At 44.0% G+C, this 23343-nt stretch overlaps 1 protein-coding gene across 1 annotated transcript; it reads left to right on the top strand.

The window, feature by feature from the left end:
* Nucleotides 1–51: 51 nt before the first annotated feature.
* Nucleotides 52–17378, top strand: ISCA1 (iron-sulfur cluster assembly 1). Its single transcript, XM_007537877.3, has 4 exons — nucleotides 52–247; nucleotides 10800–10853; nucleotides 14014–14119; nucleotides 15455–17378. Exons 1-4 carry the CDS (start codon nucleotides 167–169, stop codon nucleotides 15601–15603), a joined length of 390 nt encoding a protein of 129 aa, XP_007537939.1. The 5' UTR covers nucleotides 52–166; the 3' UTR covers nucleotides 15604–17378.
* Nucleotides 17379–23343: the final 5965 nt, after the last annotated feature.

Here is a 23343-nt window from a genome sequence, read left to right on the forward strand (position 1 = left end):
CGTGGGCGGTACCCTGGCCCGTCACTCACGCAGCCTGTCCAATGGTGGGGGAGGGGTGGGGCCTAGGGCTCCGTGCGCCGGAGCCTGTGGCGTCAAAGCGCCCGCCGTGTCCATGGAGAGAGGTTGAGGTGGTCGAGATCTGGCCCAAGGCATCGGGGCGGCGACCATGTCGGCTTCGTTAGTCCGGGCCACTGTCCGGGCTGTCAGCAAAAGGAAGCTGCAGCCTACACGGGCCGCCCTCACCCTGGTAAGTGTTTGGGACGCGCGACCGGGCCGTGACATTGATTCACCTCCGCCCCTGCAAGGGGAGATCAGAGTGGCGGGGCACGGCACGGCACGGCCGACTGGACGAGCTCAAACCCGCTTCGCAGGTCTCTCGTCGCCGCCCCCCTGCTTCGGCTTCTGCCGGTGAGGTAAACAAGCTGGGGCCCGGCTGCTCAGGGCAAGTGCGCGTTCTGGGGACTACGTTTCCCAGTAGGCTGCGCGGCCCTGTGGGGGGGGGGCTGTTGCGCGCATGCGGGTTGGCGGCGGGCAGCGCTGGGGGCCTGTGCTCGGTACCTCTGAGAAGGGGGCTGTTTCGAGACTGAGTGTCTGGGTGGCAGGGGAAGCAAGCTGGCATTTCCCGGCGGCGTTTGTGGAGGGCAGTGTTAAGTGTGGAGTGAGCAGGACCACGGTAAAGCTCATCCCTTTGCTGAGATCAGGCTACAGTGCGCAAAGGGTTCCTTCCTGGTGGGGTTGGTCGAGGAGACTTTATAAAGACCCTCTGCATCTCCAGCAGCCCTAGGCTGTTGTCGGTGTTTACAAAGAACAAAAGGAGACGGATGTCCAACCCCATGAGTTGACAGCATTCTCTAGGTGAAAGGATAGATAGTCGAAGGACACCTAGTACGCACGCCCTGCAATTGCAGTACTTGCACGCTGGACCCCCAGCTAGAGGTAATCCTGTTAAGGCCTGCAGATTGGTGGCACGTAGTACTTCTACCTCCATCTAGCTGTAGAACGTTCATCCCCAGAAGAATGCCTCAGTAAAGATTATTTTATAAGCAAGCATATGTTCATTTCAACATTTTTCTCTCACCTCATTTTGATTAACGTGAAACCTTTGTTCCAGTATTCAGCACCAAGGGAAATAGGTTATTCTAATGAATATAGGTTCCCTTCTGTCCAGTGCTGTATAAAGGTATGTTGCCAGAAAACTAGTTGTAACAAAATAGAATTCATGTTCATGATTTTTTTTTAAATTTTTATTTATAAAAAGGAAACACTGACAAAAGCCATAGGATAAGAGGGGTACAACTCCGCACAATTCCCACCTCTAGATCTCCGTTTCCCATCCTCTCCCCTGATAGCTTTCCTATTCTTTATCCCTCTGGGAGTATGGACCCAAGATCATTGTGAGATACAGAAGGTGGAAGGTTTGGCTTCTGTAATTGCTTTCACAACGAACATGGGCGTTGTCGGGTCGATCCATACTCCCAGCCTGGCTCTCTTTTCTCCTAGTGGGGCAGGGATCTGGGGAATTGGGGCTCCAGGACACATTGGTGGGGTCGTCTTCCCAGGGAATTCCAGTTGGCATCATGGTAGCATCCGGAACCTGGTGGCTGAAAGAAAAGTTAACATATAAAGCCAAACAAATTGTTGACTTACATGTTCATGATTTTAAACACCATAATAAATTTAAGCACTGCTCAGCTCAGGTTTATAGTGGTGCTGAGGACTGAACCTTGGGCCTCTGGAGCCACAGGCTTGGAAGGCTTTTGCTTAATCACTATGTTATCTTCCCTAATCAAATTCATGTTTATAGTGGGTCACTGTTTCATCTGGCAGGAGTTAATTTTGCTTGCAAGTCTGATACTCTAGCAGCTATGCCAGCTATGCCTTCTGGGCCAGTCATTTATTTTGATTAAATAATCATATTGTGTTCTATTACTTTATTCAATCCCAGCAAAACTTTTTTGATGTCTGGGAAATACATGATCATTTCTCAGTATCTTGACATCATCAGAGCTTCAGGGAACAACTCATACTTTTATCTTATCAAGCTATCACCACTTGGCCATATTAGTGCTTTGTATTTTCTGCATTATCCCTTTCTCCCAATGTGTAGTCATTTGGCAGACTTTCAAGATCTACTGTGTTTCAGAAGAATTACATGACTTACACAGCTCCCACCTTCTAAAGACAAAGTTATTGGCGAGGTTTTCATGGCCTTTGACTAGGAGTGGTGGCACAGCCCAAGTTTTCAGACCTGGACTTTACATACTTTTGCTTCTTAAATCTTAACATTTGTCAGGCTAATTCTGTTCCCAGCCCTACATAATCCTGTTTATTCTCAGCTTGCATGGACTCTGTGCCTTTGATCAATTGTTTTGAGTAACTTGCAGGAGTCTGCTGTCTGAATTCATCCTGTTAGCTGTCTGCTTGACTTGAAGTTCCTCCCCTGTGATGTTATCAGAGCAGATCAGTGCTGTTTCCCAGCAACAGTCTGTGGTAGCAACTTTTCAATCATTTTGGTTATTTTTATATTTTTATTTCACTGTTCGGCTTTACCTGAACCTCTTGCATATGAAATTCCACTATTCCGGGCTGATATATTCATTCAGAGGAGAAGCAGACAGACACTAGCACTGCTCTGAGTGGTTGGGTAAACGGAAGAAGATATGCTAGGATTAGAATGACTGTAGGGGTTAAGCGCACGTGGCACAAAAGCGCAAGGAGCAGCATAAGGATCCTGGTTCAAATCCCCGCTCCCCACCTGCAGGGGAGTCGCTTCACAGGCGGTGAAGCAGGGGCCTCCTACATGTGTAATGCCACTGAGTGGACTCTGGTCCCAATTTCTTCATTTTTTGTTAGAGAAAGAGTGAGAGAAGTACCATAGCACCTAAACACCATCCCTGGGGCTCCTCCCCATGCTATCCATGGTGCTGTCATGTGGTGTCATGTGTCATCTGGGTGTCATGTGACTCACACCCAGAGCCTCCACATAGTAAAGCTTATGCTGTACCAGCTGAGCTGTCACCTAACCCTGTTGCCTAGTCCCTTTTTTAAAAAAATATTTTTTTTAAATTTATTTTTATATTTTCCTTTTTGTTGCCCTTGTTTTTTTTTTTAATTGTTGTAGTTATTGTTGTTATTGATGTCGTCGTTGTTGAATAGGACAGAGAGAAATGGGAGAGAGGAGGGGAAGACAGAGAGGGGGAGAGAAAGATAGACACCTGCAGACCTGCTTCGCCACCTGTGAAGCGACTCCCCTGCAGGTGGGGAGCCAGGGGCTTGAAGGAGGATCCTTATGCTGGTCCTTGGCTTTGCACCACATGCACTTAACCCGCTGTGCTAGCGTCTGACTCCCCCTCTTTTTTTTAAGACTTTTTTTTTCCCCCTTCAGAGTTACTGCTGGGGCTTGGTGTCTACACTGTGAATCCACTGCTCCTGCAGCCTATTTTTTCGATTTTGTTGCCCTTGTTTATTGTGGTGGTGGTTGTTGTTGTCCTTGTTGGACAGAGAGAAATCGAGAGAGATGGGAAAAAGAGAGAGAGAGAGGGAGGTAAACAGAGAGGAAGATAAGACACCTGCAGACCTGCTTCACTGCTTGTGAAGCTACCCCCCTGTAGGTGGGGAGCCGGGGCTCGAACCTGTATCCTTACACCGGCCCTTGTGCTTTGGCGCCATGTGCACTTAACCCGCTGTGCTACCTCTCAGCCCCCTTTTTTTCTTTTCTTTTTATCCCAGAGCACTACTCAGTTCTGGCTTATGGTTGTGTGGGGAAACCTAGGACTTTGAAGCCTCAGGCATGAGAATATCTTTACATAACCATCATGCTAGCTACCCCACCCATGTTGCCTATTTTTTTTTTGTTGTTGTTGTTGTTGCTGTAGTTGTTATTGATATCATTGTTGGGTAGGACAGAGAGAAAAGGAGAGAGGAAGGGTGCACGGGGAGAGAAAGACACCTGCAGACCTGCTTCACTGCTGGTGAAGAGACTCCCCTACAGAGCCAGAGCTGTGCGAATGATGGAGCATCACACTTGGTCGCAGGGGGAGGCCCTTCACTATGGTGCCTTAGGGCTGAACTGCCTGGTGGCTTGTGGTAGAAGGAGTAGGAGACAGTGATGCAGTTTCATGGGAGGTGTGATGTTGTGGTACCTTCTCACTTCTCTGTCTCTCCATCTCCTCTAGTCCAGGGAGTCTGCTAGGTGGTGGGATCATATAGTGCAAGGCCCTGGGCTCATTCCCTGGCACTGCAATTAAAAAAAGAAAAGATATTTAGTGGCTCAGCAGTAGAAACTAAGGCTTTGCATTCATGAAGCCCTGAATTCAGTCCCTCACATTCCATGTTGGAATGTTCAAAAAGTCTTTATTGGCTGGAAATAGTCAGAAATCAAGAGGGAGGGGGAGATAGAGAGGGTAAGAGACACCTGCAGCACTGCCTCACTACTCAGAAAGCTTCCCCCTTGTAGGTGGGGACGAGAGGCTTGAACCCAGGTCCTTGTGCATTGTTACATGTGCGCTCAACCAGGTATGCCACTATCACCCAACCCCCATCATGACTTTTCCAGCAACCCAATATATTATGGAGCAGTACTTTGGTTCTCCCTCGTTTAAAAAAAAAGAAAAAAGAAAAAGCCTGGCAAATAGTTGACTTATAGTATGCCAGCTTTGTCACAAATGCCCTCTAGGTGCCAGCCTGGTCCCCACTGCACTGGAGGAAGTTTCCATGCCTGTGTTGTCTTTCCCTTTCTCCCTGTATTTCTGTCTCTTTCTTTAAAAAAAAAAAAAATCAGACTGGAGCCGTGAAACCCTAGTGATACCAATCAGTATACCTCTGAAATAAAATAAAGCACCACATTTTAGAAAAGAAAGGAAGCAGTGACTGGGAGGTGACTCAGCAGTAGAACACAACATTTAAGATTTGTTTATTTAGGAAGTCGGGCGGTAGCGCAGCGGGTTAAGTGCAGGTGGTGCAAAGCACAAGGACTAGTGTGAGGATCCCCGTGAGGATCCCCCTTCGAGCCCCCAGCTCCCCACCTGCAGGGGAGTCGCTTCACAGGCGGTGAAGCAGGTCTGCAGGTGTCTTATCTTTCTCTCCCCCTCTGTCTTCCCCTCCTCTCTCCATTTCTCTCTGTCATATTCAGCAACAACAACATCAATAACAACAGTAACTACAACAATATAACAAGGGCATCAAAAGGGAATAAATAAATAATAAAATATTTTTTTAAAAAAAGATTTATTTGGTGAAACCAGGGTCTTGTTTCCGTTTCCTGCATGATTACCTCTCTGTAAAACTTATTTTTCTTTCAGATGTAGGGGATGGTGTCATAGCACCACAATTTTCCTTAGATGCTTCCCATGTGGCTCCTGGGCTTGAATGTTTGCCTTGTGTACTTGGCAGTGCAGGCACCCTACCTGTTGAACTGTCTCTTCAGTTACTTGTTTTATGAAAGAGTACAGCATCATAGCCACTTAAGTTCCAAGTGTTCCTGTTTAACTGTCCTGATTTGTTCTAAAAGTCAGATCCATCACTTGGGAAGTTATAAGAAACATATGTTTTCCTTAACCTAGCATTTATCTCCTTCTAGTAGGGTATATTTGCTTCTTTACTAGACTAGAAAAAGGACTTTTTTGGTTCCTGTAATAACAGCTCGCATAGATTGCTTTTCACCTTGTAATAAATGAACCACTCCATGAATTGCTTTGGTTCACTAAGTGTTTATTACTAAGAGTTAGGAAAGAAAAAATGGGGAGTCGGGCGGTAGCACAGAGGGTTAAGCTCATGATGGCGCAAAGCACAAGGACTGGCATAAGGATCCCGATTCGAGCCCCCAGCTCCCCACCTGCAGGGGAGTCGCTTCACAGGTGGTGAAGCAGATCTGCAGGTGTCTATATTTCTCTCCCCCTCTCTGTCTTCCCCTCCTCTCTCCATTTCTCTCTGTCCTATCCAACAACAGCAGTGACAACAATGGTGGTGATAAACACAGCAATGATAAAACAAGGGCAACAAAAGGGGGAAAAATGGTCTCCAGGAGCAGTAGATTCGTGGTGCAGGTACCGAGCCCTGGCAGTAACCCTGGAGGCAAAGAAAAAAGAAAAAGAAAAAATGAGTACATTGCTTTATAAGACAAAATTAGGTTATTTAGGAAATCACTTGGTTGGGGGGAGGGGCTTGCAGTTTGTTTAGTCACACAGGGTGAACTCTGGCACATTTCCTCCCTAAGGCAAAGCTCTGGGTTAGTCTGCAAGTGAATATTTTCCCATGACTGAGGGGTTTTTGTTTTGTGTTGTGTTTGTTACTGGAAAATTATGACAGTGATTAATTTCTTCAGGAGTCACATGGGAAATAAGACCATGAAAATTATGGAAGCTAGTTTTCACTGGCAATCATTTAGAAAGTCGAGGGAGGGGTGGGAAGTAGCATAATGGTTATACAAGAGATTTCTGTCTGAGGCTCTAAGGTCACAGGTTCAATCCCCCACACCACTATAAGCCAGAGCTAAGCAGTGTTCTGGGGAAGGAAGGAAAAAAACAAGCAAGCTTTGCCATGTTCTGTGGTATCTTTCTCTCTGTCTCTTTGTTTCTAAAAAAAATTGGCCTAGAGCAGTGAAGCCCCAATTATGACCCCCCCAAAAAAAAAAAAAAAAGGAACTATGTGTGTTTGTTCATTGTGTGTATGTGTTATTTATTTTTATCAGTACACTGCTCAGTTTTAGCTTTTGGTGGTACAGCGGGTGGGGGGGGGGGATTGAACTTTGGACTTTGGAGCCTCAGGCATGAGAGTCTCTTTGCATAAGCAGTAAGCTTTCTCCCCTGCCCATGTATGTTTGTTTCTATGAGCACTTTCTTCATTGAAAGCACAGAAAGATACCACATCACCATCCTTGGAGCTTCCCAAGGGCCTTTCTTGGAACTCCCATGTGATCCTTGGGCCCCAACCCAGGGCCTTATGCACAGCAAGGGGTGAGCTGTGTCTACTGGCTCATAAATGAAGATTGAAAATATTTTGGGGGGCCAGGTGGTGGCACAGCTGGTTAAGGGCACACACTACAGTGTGCAAGGACCCAGGTTCAAACCCTTGGTCCCCACCTGTAGGGGAAAAAGCTTCACAAGTAGTGAAGCAAGGCTGCACATGTGTCTGTCTCCCTCTCTCCCTCCCCCCCTCCTCTCAGTTTCTCTCTGTCTATATCCAATAATAAATAAAAAATTTTAAATATATATTTTTAGAGTTATTTTAAAATATTTATTAATTCTCTTTTGTTGCCCTTGTCGTTTTATTGTTGTAATTATTATTATTGTTGGTGGTGTCATTGTTGTTAGATAGGACAGAGAGAAATGGAGAGAGGAGGGGAAGACAGAGAGGGGGAGAGAAAGATAGACACCTGCAGACCTGCTTCACCGCCTGTGAAGTGACACCACCGCCCCCCCCACCCCCCGCGCAGGTGGGGAGCCGGGGGCTCAAAACTGGATCCTTCCTTGCACCTTGCACCACCTGTGCTTAACCTGCTGTGCTACTGCCTGACTCCCCCCAAAATATTTTTTCCTTGGGCTGGGGAGAAAACATTGGTTATACAAGAGATTTTCATGCCTAGGGCTCCAAAGTCCCACGTTCAATCCCCAGCACCACCTTGAGCAAGAGCTGAGCAGTGTTCTGGTATCTCTCTGTATCTTTCTCTCTGTCACATTAAAAATAAATACAAGTTTCCTTTTTATATTTCTGTAACTATGTGGCAGTGATAATCTGTGACTTAAAAAAATTAAGCTCCTGCATCAACTGGATGTACAAGTGGGGAGATGAAAATCCTCAAATTTGAGGATATAGGGGGAAAATACAACTGTTTTTTTTTAATATTTATTCCTTTTTGTTGCCCTTGTTTTTATTGTTGTTGTAGTTATTGTTGTTGATGTCGTTGTCGTTGTTGGATAGGACAGAGAGAAATAGAGGAGGGGAAGACGGGGAGAGAAAGATACCTGCAGACCTGCTTCACCGCCTGTGAATCGACCCCCCTGCAGATGGGGAGCCAGGGATTCGAACCGTGATCCTCATGCCGGTCCTTGTGCTTTGCACCACGTGTGCTTAACCCAGTGCGCTACTGCCTGACTCCCGAAAATACAACCACTAAAGAATGCAGATTTCGTGGGCCGGGTGGTGGTATACTGGGTTAAGCACACATAGTATAAAGCACAAGGATCCCATCTCTAGCCCCCCAGCTCTCCAACTGCAGGGGGTAGCTTTACAAGCAGTGAAGCAGGTGTGCAGGTGTCTCTCATTCTCTCTCCCTATCTCCCCCTCCCTTCTCCATTCTCTATATCCTATCCAAAAAAATGGCCACAGGAGCAGTGGATTTATAGTCCAGTGATAACCCCGGAGGCAAAAAGAAAAAGGAAGAAAGAGCAAGGAGCAAGCCAGCCAGACAACTAGCTGTGGTACAAGAAAAAAAAAACACACACACATGTTTTAAAAACATACATGTTTTTAAAACTGCAGATTTCAAAACCCAAACAAACAGGATTTAAATGCTCAGAGTTGACCGAACAAAAGAAAAGTTCCCAGGGGCCAGGTGGTGGTGCACCTGGTGAAGCAAGACTGCAGGTGTCTCTGTCTCTTTCCCTCTCTATCTCCTCCTTCTTCAATCTCTCTGTGTCTATCCAAAAACAAATAAGTAAAGAGTGGGGGCATAGCATAATGGTTATGCAGAGAATCTCATGCCTGAGGCTCTAAAGCCCCAGGTTCAGCCCCCTACACTGACATAAGTCAGAGCTGAGCAGTGCTGTGGTGAAAGAAAGAAAGAAAGAAAGAAAGAAAGAAAGAAAGAAAGAAAGAAAGAGAGAGAGAGAGAGAGAGGAAGGAAGGAAGGAAGGAAGGAAGGAAGGAAGGAAGGAAGGAAAAGAAAGAAAAGGGAAGGAAGGAAGGAAGAAAGAAAGAAAGGAAAGGGGGAAGGGAAGGGAGGAAGAAAGAAAACATAGATCGCAGTACTCTGAACACCCCTAGAAAATTGTGTCCAAAAGTGTAGAAACAAGTATGTATAATAAAATTAGAATGCATGTGCATATGTAGACATTTACACAACTAGCAAACTACACTGTTTTGGATTATAAACAAGATTAAATTTTATGTTCAAGAAATCTGAGAAGATAACCGTTTAGAAACTGGTGTGTGGGGTGGGGAGTCATCATTCTTTTCAGTCCTTCCTGTTTCCTCCCCTGCAAACTATCCCTTGAGTTGTCTCTTGTTCCAACAGAATCGTGGAGAAAAGTTCTTTATAGACTACTTACTGGTAATGATTTGTCTTATTTTTTTTTTTTAAGTGAGACACACTGAGAGTGTACATACTCAACATGTGTGTGTTTTCTTTTTTTCCCCTCCCTAGAGTGGCTGTGGCGGTGCTGGAGATTTAATCTGAGACCTTTGGGGCCTCGGGCATGAAAATCTTTCTGTATAATTATTAGTGCTATCTCTCCACTCTGGAAGATATTTTTAACATTAAAAGTAAGGGGTCGCTGGGTCCATGCTCCCAGAGGGATAGAGAATGGGAAAGCTATCGGGGGAGGGGGTGGGATATGGAGATTGGTCGGTGGGAATTGTGTGGGGTTGTACCCCTCCTACCCTATGGTTTTGTTAAAATAAATAAATAAATAAATAAATAAATAAATAAATAAATAAATAAAAGTAAGGGGTCGGACGGTAGGTCAGTAGGTTAAGTGCACATGGTGCCAAGCACAAGGACTGGCTTAAGGATCCCAGTTCAAGCCCCTGGCTCCCCACCTACAGGAGCATTGCTTTGTCAGCAGTGAAGCAGGTCTGGAGGTGTCTATCTTTCTCTCCCCCTCTCTGTCTTCCCTTCCTCTCAATTTCTCTCTGTCCTATCCAACAACAATGACAGCAGTAACAACAACGATAACAAGAGCAACAAAAGGGACAAAATGGCCTTCCAGAGCAGTGGGCAGGCAAGGAGCCCCAGCAATAACACTGCAGGCAAAAACATAATAGTAGAGCTGGAGAGAGAGTTTACCAGCTGGGATGCATGCCTCGCTATTCATGTAGCCCCGGTTTGAATCCCAGCACGACATGGGAGTGTTGTGGCACCAGGGGAAGCACTGGTGCTTTGGTATCTCTTCCTCTCTGTCTCTGAAAAACTTGACCTGGGACCTCGTGATGGTGCACCTAATTTGTGTGCACATTTTATAATGCACAAGGATCTGGGTTCAAACCCTCATCCTCCATCTGTAGGGGGAAGCTTCACAAGCAGTGTTGCAGGTGTATCTCTATTTATTTTGCCACCAGGGTTATTGCTGGGATTCGGTGCTAGCACTATGAATCCTCTGCTCTTGGTGGCCATTTTTTCCTTTTCTCTCTCTCTCTCCTATTTTGTTTGATAGTAGAGAGAAATTGAGAGGGGAGGGCAAGATAGGGAGGAAAAGAGAAAAAGATAAGCATCTGTAGATGCTTCATACCACCACCAACCCCTCATGTGGGGGGTAGTGACTCGAACCCAGGTCCTTGCACATGATAATCTTTGCACTCATGCCAATTCCAAGGGAGAAAAAAAAGAATTCCTTGAACTGAGTAGTGCTTGTGCTTGTATAATATTAATAAATATTATAAATTTGTCATGAATTTGCTAGCAGTAAATTAAAAAGATGGAAGACTTGGAGGTAGATAGCATAATGGTTATGCAGACTCTCATGCCTGAGTCTCTGAGGTCCCAGAGTCAATCCCCCACACCACCACAAACCAGAGCTGAACAGTGCTCTAGGGGGAAAAAAAGGGTGCATGTATTGTAACTAAAATATTTTTCCTTTTTTTAGACACCTTCAGCAGTAAACAAGATAAAGCAGCTTCTTAAAGATAAGCCTGAACATGTAAGTAAAACCAGTGTAATTAATTATTTAGTAAAACATTGAAGTATTTTCACAGTGGATGTATTTGTGGAAAATAGTATGTCATTAATAAGGGATTGTTTTGTTTTTCTGCTCATGACTTTCAATAATGCAGATTATGTGACAGTAGAGTCAGTGGGGGGTGGGGAAAGGAGGGCATATGCTTTCATTCCATATTCTTCGTTGTCATTTTTCCTTCAAAGAGACGTCTGAGTGTCCCTCCAGAGATAGTCTGTCCATGTTATCTGCCTGCACCAGCGTGTCTCAGCTTTAGCACCACTGATGTTTTGTCTGGATAATTAACTCGTGGGGGGTTGTGGCAGGATGGTAAGTGGCCTCTGCAATTTTGCTAGTGGCACCGCCCCACTCCCGAGTTATGATGATCGGAGTTCTCTGAGGGACCCTGTTGGCCTCAATATACTTGTTACACTTTTTGTGTGGATCTTATTCATATGAGAGTTTTTCAGATATGCTATAGTTGCTTTTTTCTTTTTCTTCCTTTCTTTCTTTAAATTGGATAGAGACACATTAAGAAGGAAAGGGAACAGGAAAGAGGGGATGGGGGAGAGAGGTAGAGAGAGAGAGAGACACACACACCTACACCATTCATGAAGCTTTCCTCCTGCAGGAGTTTAACCCAAGTCTTTGAGCCTGCTCATCCTGCTCAGCCTGCACCACACTCAGCCCCTATGGTTGCAATTTGATTTTTGCCCATCATACTAGAGTTTGATGGTCTTTCCACAGCATTACATAAAGATCATGGGGGGTGGGGGTGGGCAGTGGCGCACCAGGTTAAATGCACATAGTATGGAGCAGAAGGGCCCCTACAAGGATCCCAGTTGCAGAGAGGTCGCTTCACGAGTGGTGGAGCAGGTCTGCAGGTATCTCTCTGTCTCTCCCCCTCTTTATCTTCCTCATCCCTCTCAATTTCTCTCTGTCCTATCCAAAAAAAAAAAAAAAAATTGAAGGAATGGCTGCAGGACCAGTGTAGTAGCAATAACCCTGAAGGCAAATAATAGTAAAGATTGTGCGTGCAGATCATTCAAGTCCATTCAGCAAGTTTGATTTATTTAAAACAGTCCCCATATTAAATGCTTCTTGAGTTGTTTTCATTTGTTGCTGCCACACATCACACACATAGTGTCTGATGTGCCGGGCACATTGTCCTGGAGGCCTGTGTAGGCAGCCTATGGTCCTAGACATAGACTTGTTGAGTGGGTAGTGTGGGTGTCCTCCTAATCTGACTGCCCTGTTCCTGTATACATTGGGGTACTGTAAATGACTTTCAAGTAATAAGACACTAATAATTAAGTAATTGGACTACAGAGTAGGTTCTCAGGTTCTTTTGTACAACCTCCATTATAATGCAGTGGGAGTTACACATTTCTTCTAAGAAGTACTAAATGCTAAAATATAGCAGGGTTGGACTGGCAAAATAATCAGTGTTATCTTGGAATGGGTTTGGACTGATGTCTAGAGTATAGTAGACCCTATGAAACAGGACTGCAGCGTGGCAGGTTTGAGAGCTGCTTGTGTGTGTTGGCGAGAGAGGGGTTAAGTAAGTGATGGCTTCACTGGTACAGTTTATAGGCCACAAATCCCCTTCCCCAAACTCCAGCTTCCTAAAGCTATGTTTTCACATACTTTTTATGTCTCTATAGATTCCTAGTAACTGAACTGTGTGCTTGTTTAGGCTTTCCTGTTTACAAAGAGTAAAAGCTAAGCTAAACAAATACTTGTGTGCATCCAAAATTTCAACTTGGCAATTGATTATTTATCTTGCTGAACATGTGAAGTCTCTTTACACATTCTCTGTGCTGTCACTCTGAAGATGAATCAAACTGTAGCATTAACGCCTCCTAAAGATGGAAGACACTGGATGCTTCAGCTCAGCAGAACTCCTAGGCAGCTTAATAGAATTCTGACTCCCAGGCTGGTGAAATAGCTAGCTTACTTGAATAGCTGCTTTGCCATGTGCATAACCCAGGTTCAAACCCAGCCCCCACTACACAGAAGGAAACTCCAGTGCTATGATGTATCTGCGTGTCTCCCTCTTCCCCCCACCCCCCTTCTCCTCCCCTTGCCATCTTTAAAAAGGGGGGGGGGGTGACAGTAGCGCAGTGGGTTAAGCACATGTGAAGCAGGTCTGCAGGTCTGTCTCTCCCCCTCTCTATCTTCCCCTCTTCTCTCAATATCCAACAACAACGGCAACTATGACAACAATAACAATAAAATAATAAACAAGGGCACCAAAAATGGGGAAAATGGCCTCCGGAAGCAGTGGATTCATGGTGCAGGCACCGAGCACCAGCAATAACCCTGGAGGCAAAAAAAAAAAAAAAAAAAGAAAGTCTAACTCATTCTCTTCATTTTCTCCCACTTCATAGTTTAAAGCACTGGAGTAGTAAATGTTATGTAAGCATCGTTTCAAATGTTTTTGAAATCTAATCACTTGAGATGATGATGTCTTAAGTGAGGAAAACAAAGCAGGTATTTCTACTGTAACAAAGACTGGAGAAAATGTAAACTTTTTGTAGGGTAGTGACTGGGTTAGAGACTTTTTTCTTTTTTTTTTTTTCCTTGTTTTTTGTTCTCTTTTTTTTTTTTATATATTCCTACAAACTGTGTTTGTACTGTAAATTTTTAAAGATCTACTTGTTTATTAATAAGAAAATGACAGGGAGATAGAGCGAGCCAGAGCATCAAAGGAGTGAATTCTGGACCTCAGGCTTGAGAGTCCAAGGCCTGACCTGGGGAATCAGCATATTGGCTCTGCAAAAGACTTTCATGCTTGAGGCTCTGAACCCTCAGGTTCAATCCCTAGCCTAGAATAATAAGCCCAGAGGGGAGCAATGCTCTGATTTAAAAGAAAAAAATTAAATTAAAAAAAAGAAGCAAGGGAAGGAAAGCAAGTGTCCAAATCCTTATCCGCTTCACCACTTCCCAGACCTCGTAGTTAAACTTTTAGAATACTTGTTCCCATCCACTTTTACTTCCTAAATAGACATCTTAGAACAGAAATCTGATGTTTATCTTGCTTATGGAGAAATGTTGAATGATATCAAATAGCCATGGTTTTTATTACGTAACTTTTAATGTGTACTACCTTAAAATTGGGTCTATATTTACATTGCTTTTTCAGGTAGGTGTGAAAGTTGGTGTCCGAACCAGGGGTTGCAATGGCCTTTCTTACACTCTTGAATATACAAAGACAAAAGGAGATTCTGATGAAGAAGTTGTTCAAGATGGTGAGTTTGGGGCAGAGTTTTCTGAAAACTTCATTTTGTCTAAAGTATTAAGCCCTATACAGCATGAAGAGTAGTAACCCTGGTAGGTGTGGCATACATGCTGCTTGTCCTGTTGTGAGATCAGGAAGAAACGATAGACTTTTGTGTCTGACTTTTGTGTCTTAACGGGAGTTAAGTGTATATACAGGAGCAGAATGGAAATGATAAGGAATGTCCCCACTTTGCAGTTGAAATTGAGGTGTGAAAAGGTTAGGGTCGGGAGACAGTTTAATGGTTATGCAAAAGACTCCCATGCCTGAGGCTCTGAGGTTCTAGGTTTAATCCCCAGCACCACCATAATCCAGAGCTAAACAGTGCTCTGGTATTTAAAAAAAAAAAAAGATTAAGTCATGCCCAAGGTCACATAACTAGTAAGTAAGTCACTTCTGAAAAGTTGAATCTAGTCTAGGCTACTTCAAAAGCTGCCTCTTCATTATTAAGATAGATTAGTGGATTCACTAACTGGTTTCAGTTATAAAAGGTCATCATCATTTTGTACAAAAAGATTGTTAAATGATGAAACTTCCAAGTGAACTGTCCATTTTTCTGAGAAGCCACAATTGGATATCCACATCAAGTAATGTCATCTCCGGCTTTGTATCATCAGTCTGCCTGCCCAAGAGAACAGAGCTACTGTGGTGTCCTGATTGGTCTCACCAAACTAGACCCATATCACAGTTCACTCAGGGTGTCTTTAGGCTGACCAGTTTATTCAGAACAGATGCCACTACAGGGTTTTCGTGAAGGTTACTCATTACATCTTTATAAAACCTTGGTGCAGTGAAGAGAAGATTTGAATTGTCATAGATTTTTGTCTGTATACAGCTGTCCAGCCTAATGCAATTTTTTTTGTCCATCCCTGCCCCCCCCCCTTCATTTTATTTGACAGGACAGAGAGAAATTGAGAGGGGAGGGAGGAAGGGAAAAAGGTAGATACCTGCAGACTTGCTTCACCACTTGTGAAACCTCCCCTCGGCAGGTGGGGAGCAGGGGCTAGAACTGGCATACTTGAGCGGGTCCTTGCACATAGTACTGTATGTACTTAACCGGGTACACCACTGCCCTGCCCCCCTGCCCCCAGCTTAATACAACTGGTTGCATGTAGATATGGGAGAGGAGACAGAAAAGATATTGAGCTCTAAAGCCATTCAAGGAAGTAACAAGGCAGAGTCACAAATTTCCTGTCTGACTTTTATTATTGGTTACTATTTAAAGTTCACTTGTGCTTTGAACAGGTGCCCTGAGGGATGTGGGCTTTGTGTGACTTGTGTTTTCTTCTCTCCCCCCCCTTCCCAGGAGTCAGAGTGTTTATCGAAAAGAAAGCACAACTAACACTTTTAGGAACAGAAATGGACTATGTTGAAGACAAATTATCCAGTGAGTTTGTGTTCAATAACCCAAACATCAAAGGAACATGTGGCTGTGGAGAAAGCTTTAATATTTGACTTCCTAGAACTACTCTGGCTGCAAAGCCCTGGAAAGTGGAAGCCCTGGGCTTGCTGAAGAAATGATGTGACACAGATGCCTAAGGTTTATAGTGTATGGCTGCCTTATGAGGATAATAAAGTGACTCATTTTGAAAACGAAGCTAGTGTGCTAGATTCTAGAAGTGATCTTTGCATTTGTTTTGGGGGACAGAAAGTTTATAAACCATCTCTTTATTTGGGCCACCTTTCTGTTCAATAAAATTAAGGGGAGGAAGGGGAGAAAAAAAAAAAAAAGCCCAACTCTTCACATAACTCTTTAGTTCACTCTCTTAGAACCAGTTTTGTGAAAGTTGCTTTCCTAGATGGACTCTGGTCCATCGAGTGCATTGAGTGCATTCTTAGTCGGCATGCACTCAGTAGCTTTGAATGACTTGGGTGTGAGTTTCCCGGTCAGATTCATAGAACTCAGACATGGGAAGTCCTGGCTGCTGGTATGGCACATTGTTTTTCCAGCCAAACTTGACATTATTCAAAATTTCATTATCAATATACCTTGTTTGCTTAGCCATTGGCAGTGCCAGTCATGAGAGGAAAGCATTAGACAAAGATTTCCTTGACCTCTGGTACAAAATAGTTCTGAGTGATGGGAACAAAAATGAGAAACTGCCTGTTTTCACTCATTTCTTCTGCCATCTTAAATGTCTGTTTAAAAGATGTGTGATCTCAAACTGACATAGATGCTTTTAGTTGTGAGGTCTCTTAAAAGCAGATTTGGGGGTTCAGAAGTGGGGAGGGAGAAAAACCAAGGGGCAGTTGGGGACATTAAGGCCCTGTGTGGGAGGAGTAGGATGGCAGCATGATTTGGTGGAGGGTGAGATGTGCTGACACCTTTCTTGGGGGAAAGTAGAAATGTGCCTTCTGTCAGCAAGTCTGTAAGTCAACATTCACTCAGTAGAGTGATACTGCATGTAGCAGGGGAAAGGAACCATCTAGCAAAACCCCAGGGAAACTGAAAGGTCTTAACCTGCCTTCGCACTGCAGACTGGGAAGGGCCAAAACCAGGACCATTCATCCTCATGTTCCTTCTTGGTAGGTCACATACCATCTGTGAGATAAGCAGTGAAAGTAAGGGCCTGACTTCTCTTAAGTCTGGTCAACTTTTTTTTTTTTCTTTCACTTTTTTTTTTATTGGGGAATTAATGTTTTACATTCAACAGTAAGTACAATAGTTAGTAAGTCTGGTCAACTTTCTGAGAAGAATTCTTTGTAGTTTGATAGAGGTCATTTTTTATTTTATTTATAGTGAGAAGAATATTTAAAACCCCTTTTATGTGAATTACTGTCTTGGTGTATAGTAGCAGGGAAGAATATAAGAGCCCAAAATTATTTTTTTTGAATCCTCTATATTCCTGAAATAAAACATGGGATTTTTTTTTTTTTCTTATTCTTAATGTATACTTTCAGGACCCTAAGTCTAGTTGCTAAAATTGTACCTAATATTCTTTTTACCCTCTTTAACAGTGTTCCTTTTGTCAGTAAGTGATGAATTTTCCTGGGATTGAGTGTTTATGAGTTGGCATATGTGCTTTTGCTAAAAGCTGAACCTCACAAATTGAAGTAGCTGAGTTCCTTTGTCACATTTACTAAAAGTAGCTGGCACCGAATGTGCCACCTAGAGCTTTATGTAAATGCTTATGAGTTTGTATCACTAATACAATTGTCAATCCACTTTTAATTTGTGCAATACTGTACATGTGTAGAGATTGGTCAATAAAGTGTGGCTTCTATGGTTATACAGTTGCCTTTCCTTTTGATGGAGGAGGGTTTGGAAATAGCCAATATAACTGCAGATAATAGGGACTGGTTGGTGGCACACCTGGTTGAGCGCACATGTTACAGTGCTCAAGGACCTGGATTCGAGCCCACTCCCCACCTGCAGAGGGAAAATTTGCAAGTGGTGAAGCAGTGCTGCAGGTGTCTCTCCTCTGTCTCTCCTACCCTCTCAATTTCTGGCTCTCTCCAGTAAATAAAGAAAATTTAAAAAATAATTGCAGATAATAATAGCTACTTTCTTTTTTCCCCTTTTGTTCTTGTTTATCATTTTTGTTATTGTTATTGCTGTCATTGCCATTGGATAGGACAGAGAAATGGAGAGAGGAAGGGAAGACGGGAAGAGAATGACAAACACCTGCCGACCTGCTTTACCGCTTGTGAAGTGACCCCTGCTACAGGTGGGGGCTCGAACCGGAGCCTTATGCCGGTCGTTGGCGCTTCATGCCACTTGCGCTTAGCCCGCTGCGCTACCGCCCAGCCCCCAGCTGTCTTCTTTTCTTTTTTTTATTATTTATTTTTTATTTAAGAAAGGATAAATTAACAAAACCATAGGGTAGGAGGGGTACAACTCCACACAATTCCCACCACCCAATCTCCATATCCCACCCCCTCCCCCGATAGCTTTCCCATTCTCTATCCCTCTGGGAGCATGGACCCAGGGTCATTGTGGGTTGCGGAAGGTGGAAGGTCTGGCTTCTGTAATTGCTTCCCCGCTGAACATGGGCGTTGACTGGTCGGTCCATACTCCCAGTCTGCCTCTCTCTTTCCCTAGTAAGGTGGGTCTCTGGGGAAGTGGAGCTCCAGGACACATTGGTGGGGTCTTCAGTCTAGGGAAGCCTGGCTGGCATCCTGATGGCACCTGGAACAATCATGGTCCCAAAGGTTGGAATAGTGGAGAGGAAGTGTTGGGGGGGGGGGTACTCACTGCAAACTCTAGTGTACTTCTGCTTTCAGGTATATATTTTGCATTAGTGTATGGATATGTGTGAACATATGCTCTCTCTCACAGAACCTGGTCTGTATCTAGATTTTGGGACTTTGTTAGAAAGTGAACCACCTGGGATGGAATTAGAGAATACTATGAAAGGAAAGGTCTCACCCGAGTAATGAAGCTAAAGGGTTGTCATTCCACACGTGTAGTCTCTGGACACAGTCTGAGCTGAAGCATGTTGAGGTGGCAATCGTTGTGTTGATTAGGTTGCGATCGGCAGATGCAATATTATTTTATATGGATTGGGAGAGGCATGTGGGAAAGTGGGCCCTATCCTAAGGTTCCAGGACTGGGGGAAGTAGGGGCTCTATAGTGGAGATGTGAGGTTCCTGCTGTCTTAGGGTTCCAAAAAACAATGGATAGTTAACGTTATCATCACATTATTTGTTAATTGGGTTAACTTTGAAAAGTCCTTTTGTTAGGGTTTGCTGTACAGTACCCAGTATCTTATATAACTGTGCCACTGGTTACTTCTGATCTACTTAGTCTAGGCTTTTGAGAGAGTCCGCATATCAAACATACAGCCTATATGTTGAAAAGACTCAGTCTGTGTTTTAAAAACTTCGAGACATACAATTAATTAGTGATGTATATGACTACACTTTACTAGGAGTGTACATAAACACCATTCCCACCACCAAAAGACTGTGACCCATCTCTCCCTCCCTCCCACCCACCCCCCACCGGCCCAGGCAGCCGCAGGTCCACCCCCCCTCACCACAGGGTTTTTACTTTGGTGCCCTATGTCCTATTTTCTAACCAGCTCACCTGTCACCCTCCAGTTTTCTCCACCCACCCAATTCTGTCCACTCTTAGTTGTTGCATTCTCCATGCAGTTTATTCACTCAACCATTCTTGATTGCTTGGCACTAGGGTCTTCCTCATTCCTTTTCGTCAACCTTGTCTTTTCTCTATTTTTCCCTATAGGGCTCATCCACCTTGTCCAGACTAATCCCTTCACCTTCCCACACACATTTCTTCCTTACTTTCTCCAGTTTTTTCTTTTCTTTCTTTTTTTAACCAGAACACTGCTCAGTTCTAACTTATGGTGGTTGAGGGGATTGAACCTGGGACTTTGAAGCCTCAGGCATGAGAGTCTCTTTGTATAACCATTATGCTAGCTACTCCTGCCTTCTTCTTCTCTTTCTCTAGTGTTTTTACTCCTCCCTGGAATGCCCCTTCAAGAAAGTTCTTAACAGTTAATTTCAAGCATGTCCATAAACACGTGCTCTATACCAGCCCAAGGGGTTCACTGATGACCAAAGATAGTCCCAACCTCAAAGATCTTCACACTAAAAGACCACTGATGAAGAGAACATAGTTAAATGCCGCCAATAGCTCAGATTTATTGTGTTCCAGTCCGCATGGCCTGCACAGCAATCCTACAAAGTACGTCTGGCTACTGGTTTTTCACAGATGAGAAGCTAAAGCTCAGCATGAATATGATAGTTGGCCAAAACAGCCAGCGGCCATATCAGAGTTAGGACCCATACCATCTGTCTCTAACCTGTGATGGTAGCAGCCAGGTCGAGAGACTGTGCTCATGCACTCACAGTGGCAGCACCAGTTAGTGTGCCTGAGACCTCAGTTTCAACCCGTGGCGCCACCTTCTGCCAGACCTGAGCAGTGCTCTGCTCTCTTGCCCCTGTCTGTATCTCTCAATCATTATAAATAGATTTGGGGCTGGGTGGTGGTGCACCTGGTTGAGTGCACATGTTCCAATGCTCAAGGACCCAGGTTTCAGTCCCCGGTTCCCATTTGCAGGTGGAAAGCTTTGCAAGTGGTGAAGCAGTGCTACAGGTGTCTTTCTCCCTATCACCCTCTTCCCTCTCAACTTCTGGCTAACTCTATCCAATAAGTAAAGATAATAAAATAAATTTTAAAAAGTGATATGGAGTAGTAAATGTCTAAAAGACACCTCATAGGCTATAACACCTGAACTGAGTCTAAAAGACAAGACTTAGGAAAGGGAATCGTCAAAACCAAAGAGATTTGGAAATAGGCATAGAGTAAAGCATCTGTGGAGAGGATTAGGAGATAGCTCACCGGTAGAGTGCACACTTCACACACCAATCAGAACCCTAGGTGGCACCAAAAAAAAAAAAAAAACATAAAAATAAAACAATACCTGGGGAGATTTCTCAACTTGTAGATCATCAGCTTTGCATGCTTGAGGCTCCTGGTTTACCCCCAGTGCTGCATGTACCACAGAAGTGCTGTAGCTTCTCTCTTTCCCTCTCTCTCGTCTCATGTGAAACTCTGCTCTCTCTCTTTTTTTTTTTTTTTATTTAAGTTAAGAGGAGAGGAATGACCTCTCCTGGGGATATATCCTAAGGAACCCAACACATCCATCCAAAAAGATCTGTGTACACATGTGTTCTTGGCAGCACAATTTGTAATAGCCAAAACCTGGAAGCAACCCAGGTGTCCAACAACAGATGAGTGGCTGAGCAAGTTGTGGTCTATATACACAATGGAATACTACTCAGCTGTAAAAAATGGTGATTTCACCATTTTCAACCGATCTTGGATGGATCTTGAAAAAATCATGTTGAGTGAAATAAGTCAGAAACAGAAGGATGAATATGGGATGATCTCACTCTCAGGCAGAAGTTGAAAAACAAGATCAGAAAAGAAAACACAAGTAGAACCTGAAATGGAATTGGCGTATCACACCCAAGTAAAAGACTCTGGGGTGGGTGGGTGGGTGGGGAGAATACAGGTCCATGAAGAATGATAAATGACATAGTGGGGGTTGTATTGTTAAATGGGAAACTGGGGAATGTTATGCATGTACAAACTATTGTATTTACTGTTGAATGTAAAACATTAATTCCTCAATAAAGAATTAAAAAGAGAGAGAGAGAGGAATGAGATAGAGGAGATAAGAATGATACCCACAGCACTACTTTACTGTTAGTGAAACATACCCCTTACAGGTGGGACTGAGGGCTTGAACTGGGGCCTTGGTAATGTGTGCACTTAACTGGGTACACCATCACCCAGGCCCTAGCTCCTCTCTCTTTCTATATAACAAATAAAATTAATCTTAAAGAATAAGAGAAAATGGTGGCACAGTGGTTATAGTGTTGGACTTAAAAGCACAAGGTCCTAAGTTCAGTTTCCAGCATTGCATGGTGCCAGAATGATGCTTTGGTATCTCCTCTATCTCTCTTATCTTCTCTCTCATGTTAGTAAATCTTTAAAAATAATAGTAAATGGGAGTTGGGTGGTAGCGCAGCGGGTTAAGCGCAGGTGGCACAAAGCACAAGGACCTGCTTAAGGATCCCAGTTCGAGCCCCCAGCTCCCCACCTGCAGGGTGGTTGCTTCATAGGCGGTGAAGCAGGTCTGCAGGTGTCTGTCTTTCTCTCCCCCTCTCTGTCTTCTCCATCTCTCTCCATTTCTCTCTGTCATATCTAACAATGACAAAATCAATAACAACAATAAACAAGGGCAACAAAAGGAAAAATAAATATTAAAAATAATAATAGTCATAACTGAAAATAGAGGGCTAAACTTTAATGACTAATTTCGGTGACTATTGCCTCTTCACCACGTTCACAGGTTCTGAAAACAAGGACTTTTTTTGTTCCCTCCAGGGTTACCGCTGGGGCTCGGTGTCTGCACTATGAATCCACTGCTCCTGGAGACCATTTTCCCCATTTTGTTGCCCTTGTTGTTCCACTTGTTATTGTTGTCATAGCTGTTGTTTTCGTTGGATAGGACAGAGAGAAATGGAGAGAGGAGGTGAAGACAGAGAGGAGGAGAGAAAGACACCTGCAGACCTACTTCACCGCTTGCAAAGCAACCTCTCTGTAGGTGGGGAGCTGGGGGCTCAAACCGGGATACTTACACCAGCCCTTGTGCTTTGCAAGGACTTACTTTTTTTATGCCATTTTTGTTTTGCCGCAAGGACTTTATTTCTTTGCTATTCCATTAGCATCAGGCACATCATCTTAGGTAAAAATGAAAATGCTTCAACACATAAACACGTTGTTATTGGGAGTCGGCTGGTAGCGCGGCAGGTTAAGCGCAGGTGGCACAAAGCCCAAGGACCAGCATAAGGATCCTGGTGCGAGCCCCCGGCTCCCCACCTGCAGGGAAGTGGCTTCAGGCAGTGAAGGAGGTCTGCAGGTGTCTATCTTTCTCTCCCCCTCTCTGTCTTCCCCTCCTCTCTCCATTTCTCTCTGTCCTATCCAACAACAATGACATCAATAATAACTACAATAATAAAACAAGGACAACAAAATGGAATAAAATAAATATTAAAAAACATGCTGTTATCCACTAACATTAATAGTCTTTGATAAAACCATAGCATCTCAGGGTTATGAAGAAAATTAGATTGATTTAGTTCCCCTTGACAGTTTCCACATAGAAGCACAGTTACTAATACATATATGCATCCATAGCCCTCTATGTCTTTTTAAATTGTCATTTTCTCTCTAGTATTTTCTAATCTCTCCTACATCTTTTTTTTTTTTTTTTTTTTTGGTCTTTCTCATCCTTTTTATGATCTACAATTTCTTTTTGGCTGGATGGTCTCCCCTACAGCCATTTCAGCAGTATCTTGTTCTGTCTATTGCTTCTCTACCTCCAGCCTCCACTGCAAATCCCAGGTATCCTATGCAGGGTCACTCCCTCTTGCCCTGTCCAACATGCAGGCTGGCAGTTGCTGCAGTGGGGCCCTGGGCAGGGACCCAGCTGATGAATGACCAGGGTTAGCAGGCCCTGAACAGGATGCTGACTGATGGCTCAGGCCATTATGGTTAATGTAGCCTCTGAAGATTCTGTAGGGCTAGAGGCCGTGCTGCTACAGTCTTCAGCCCTGTCCCTGGTCCCATGAGGATTTTCTCTCTTCCTTCCTTTCTTTCTTCAGGAGGGAAGGGGGTGGCGTAGAAAATTCCTCTGTAAGATCAGATGTCACTTAGAA

The sequence above is a fragment of the Erinaceus europaeus genome, chromosome 10 (genome assembly GCF_950295315.1).
Source record: "Erinaceus europaeus chromosome 10, mEriEur2.1, whole genome shotgun sequence".
NCBI lineage: Eukaryota > Metazoa > Chordata > Mammalia > Eulipotyphla > Erinaceidae > Erinaceus > Erinaceus europaeus.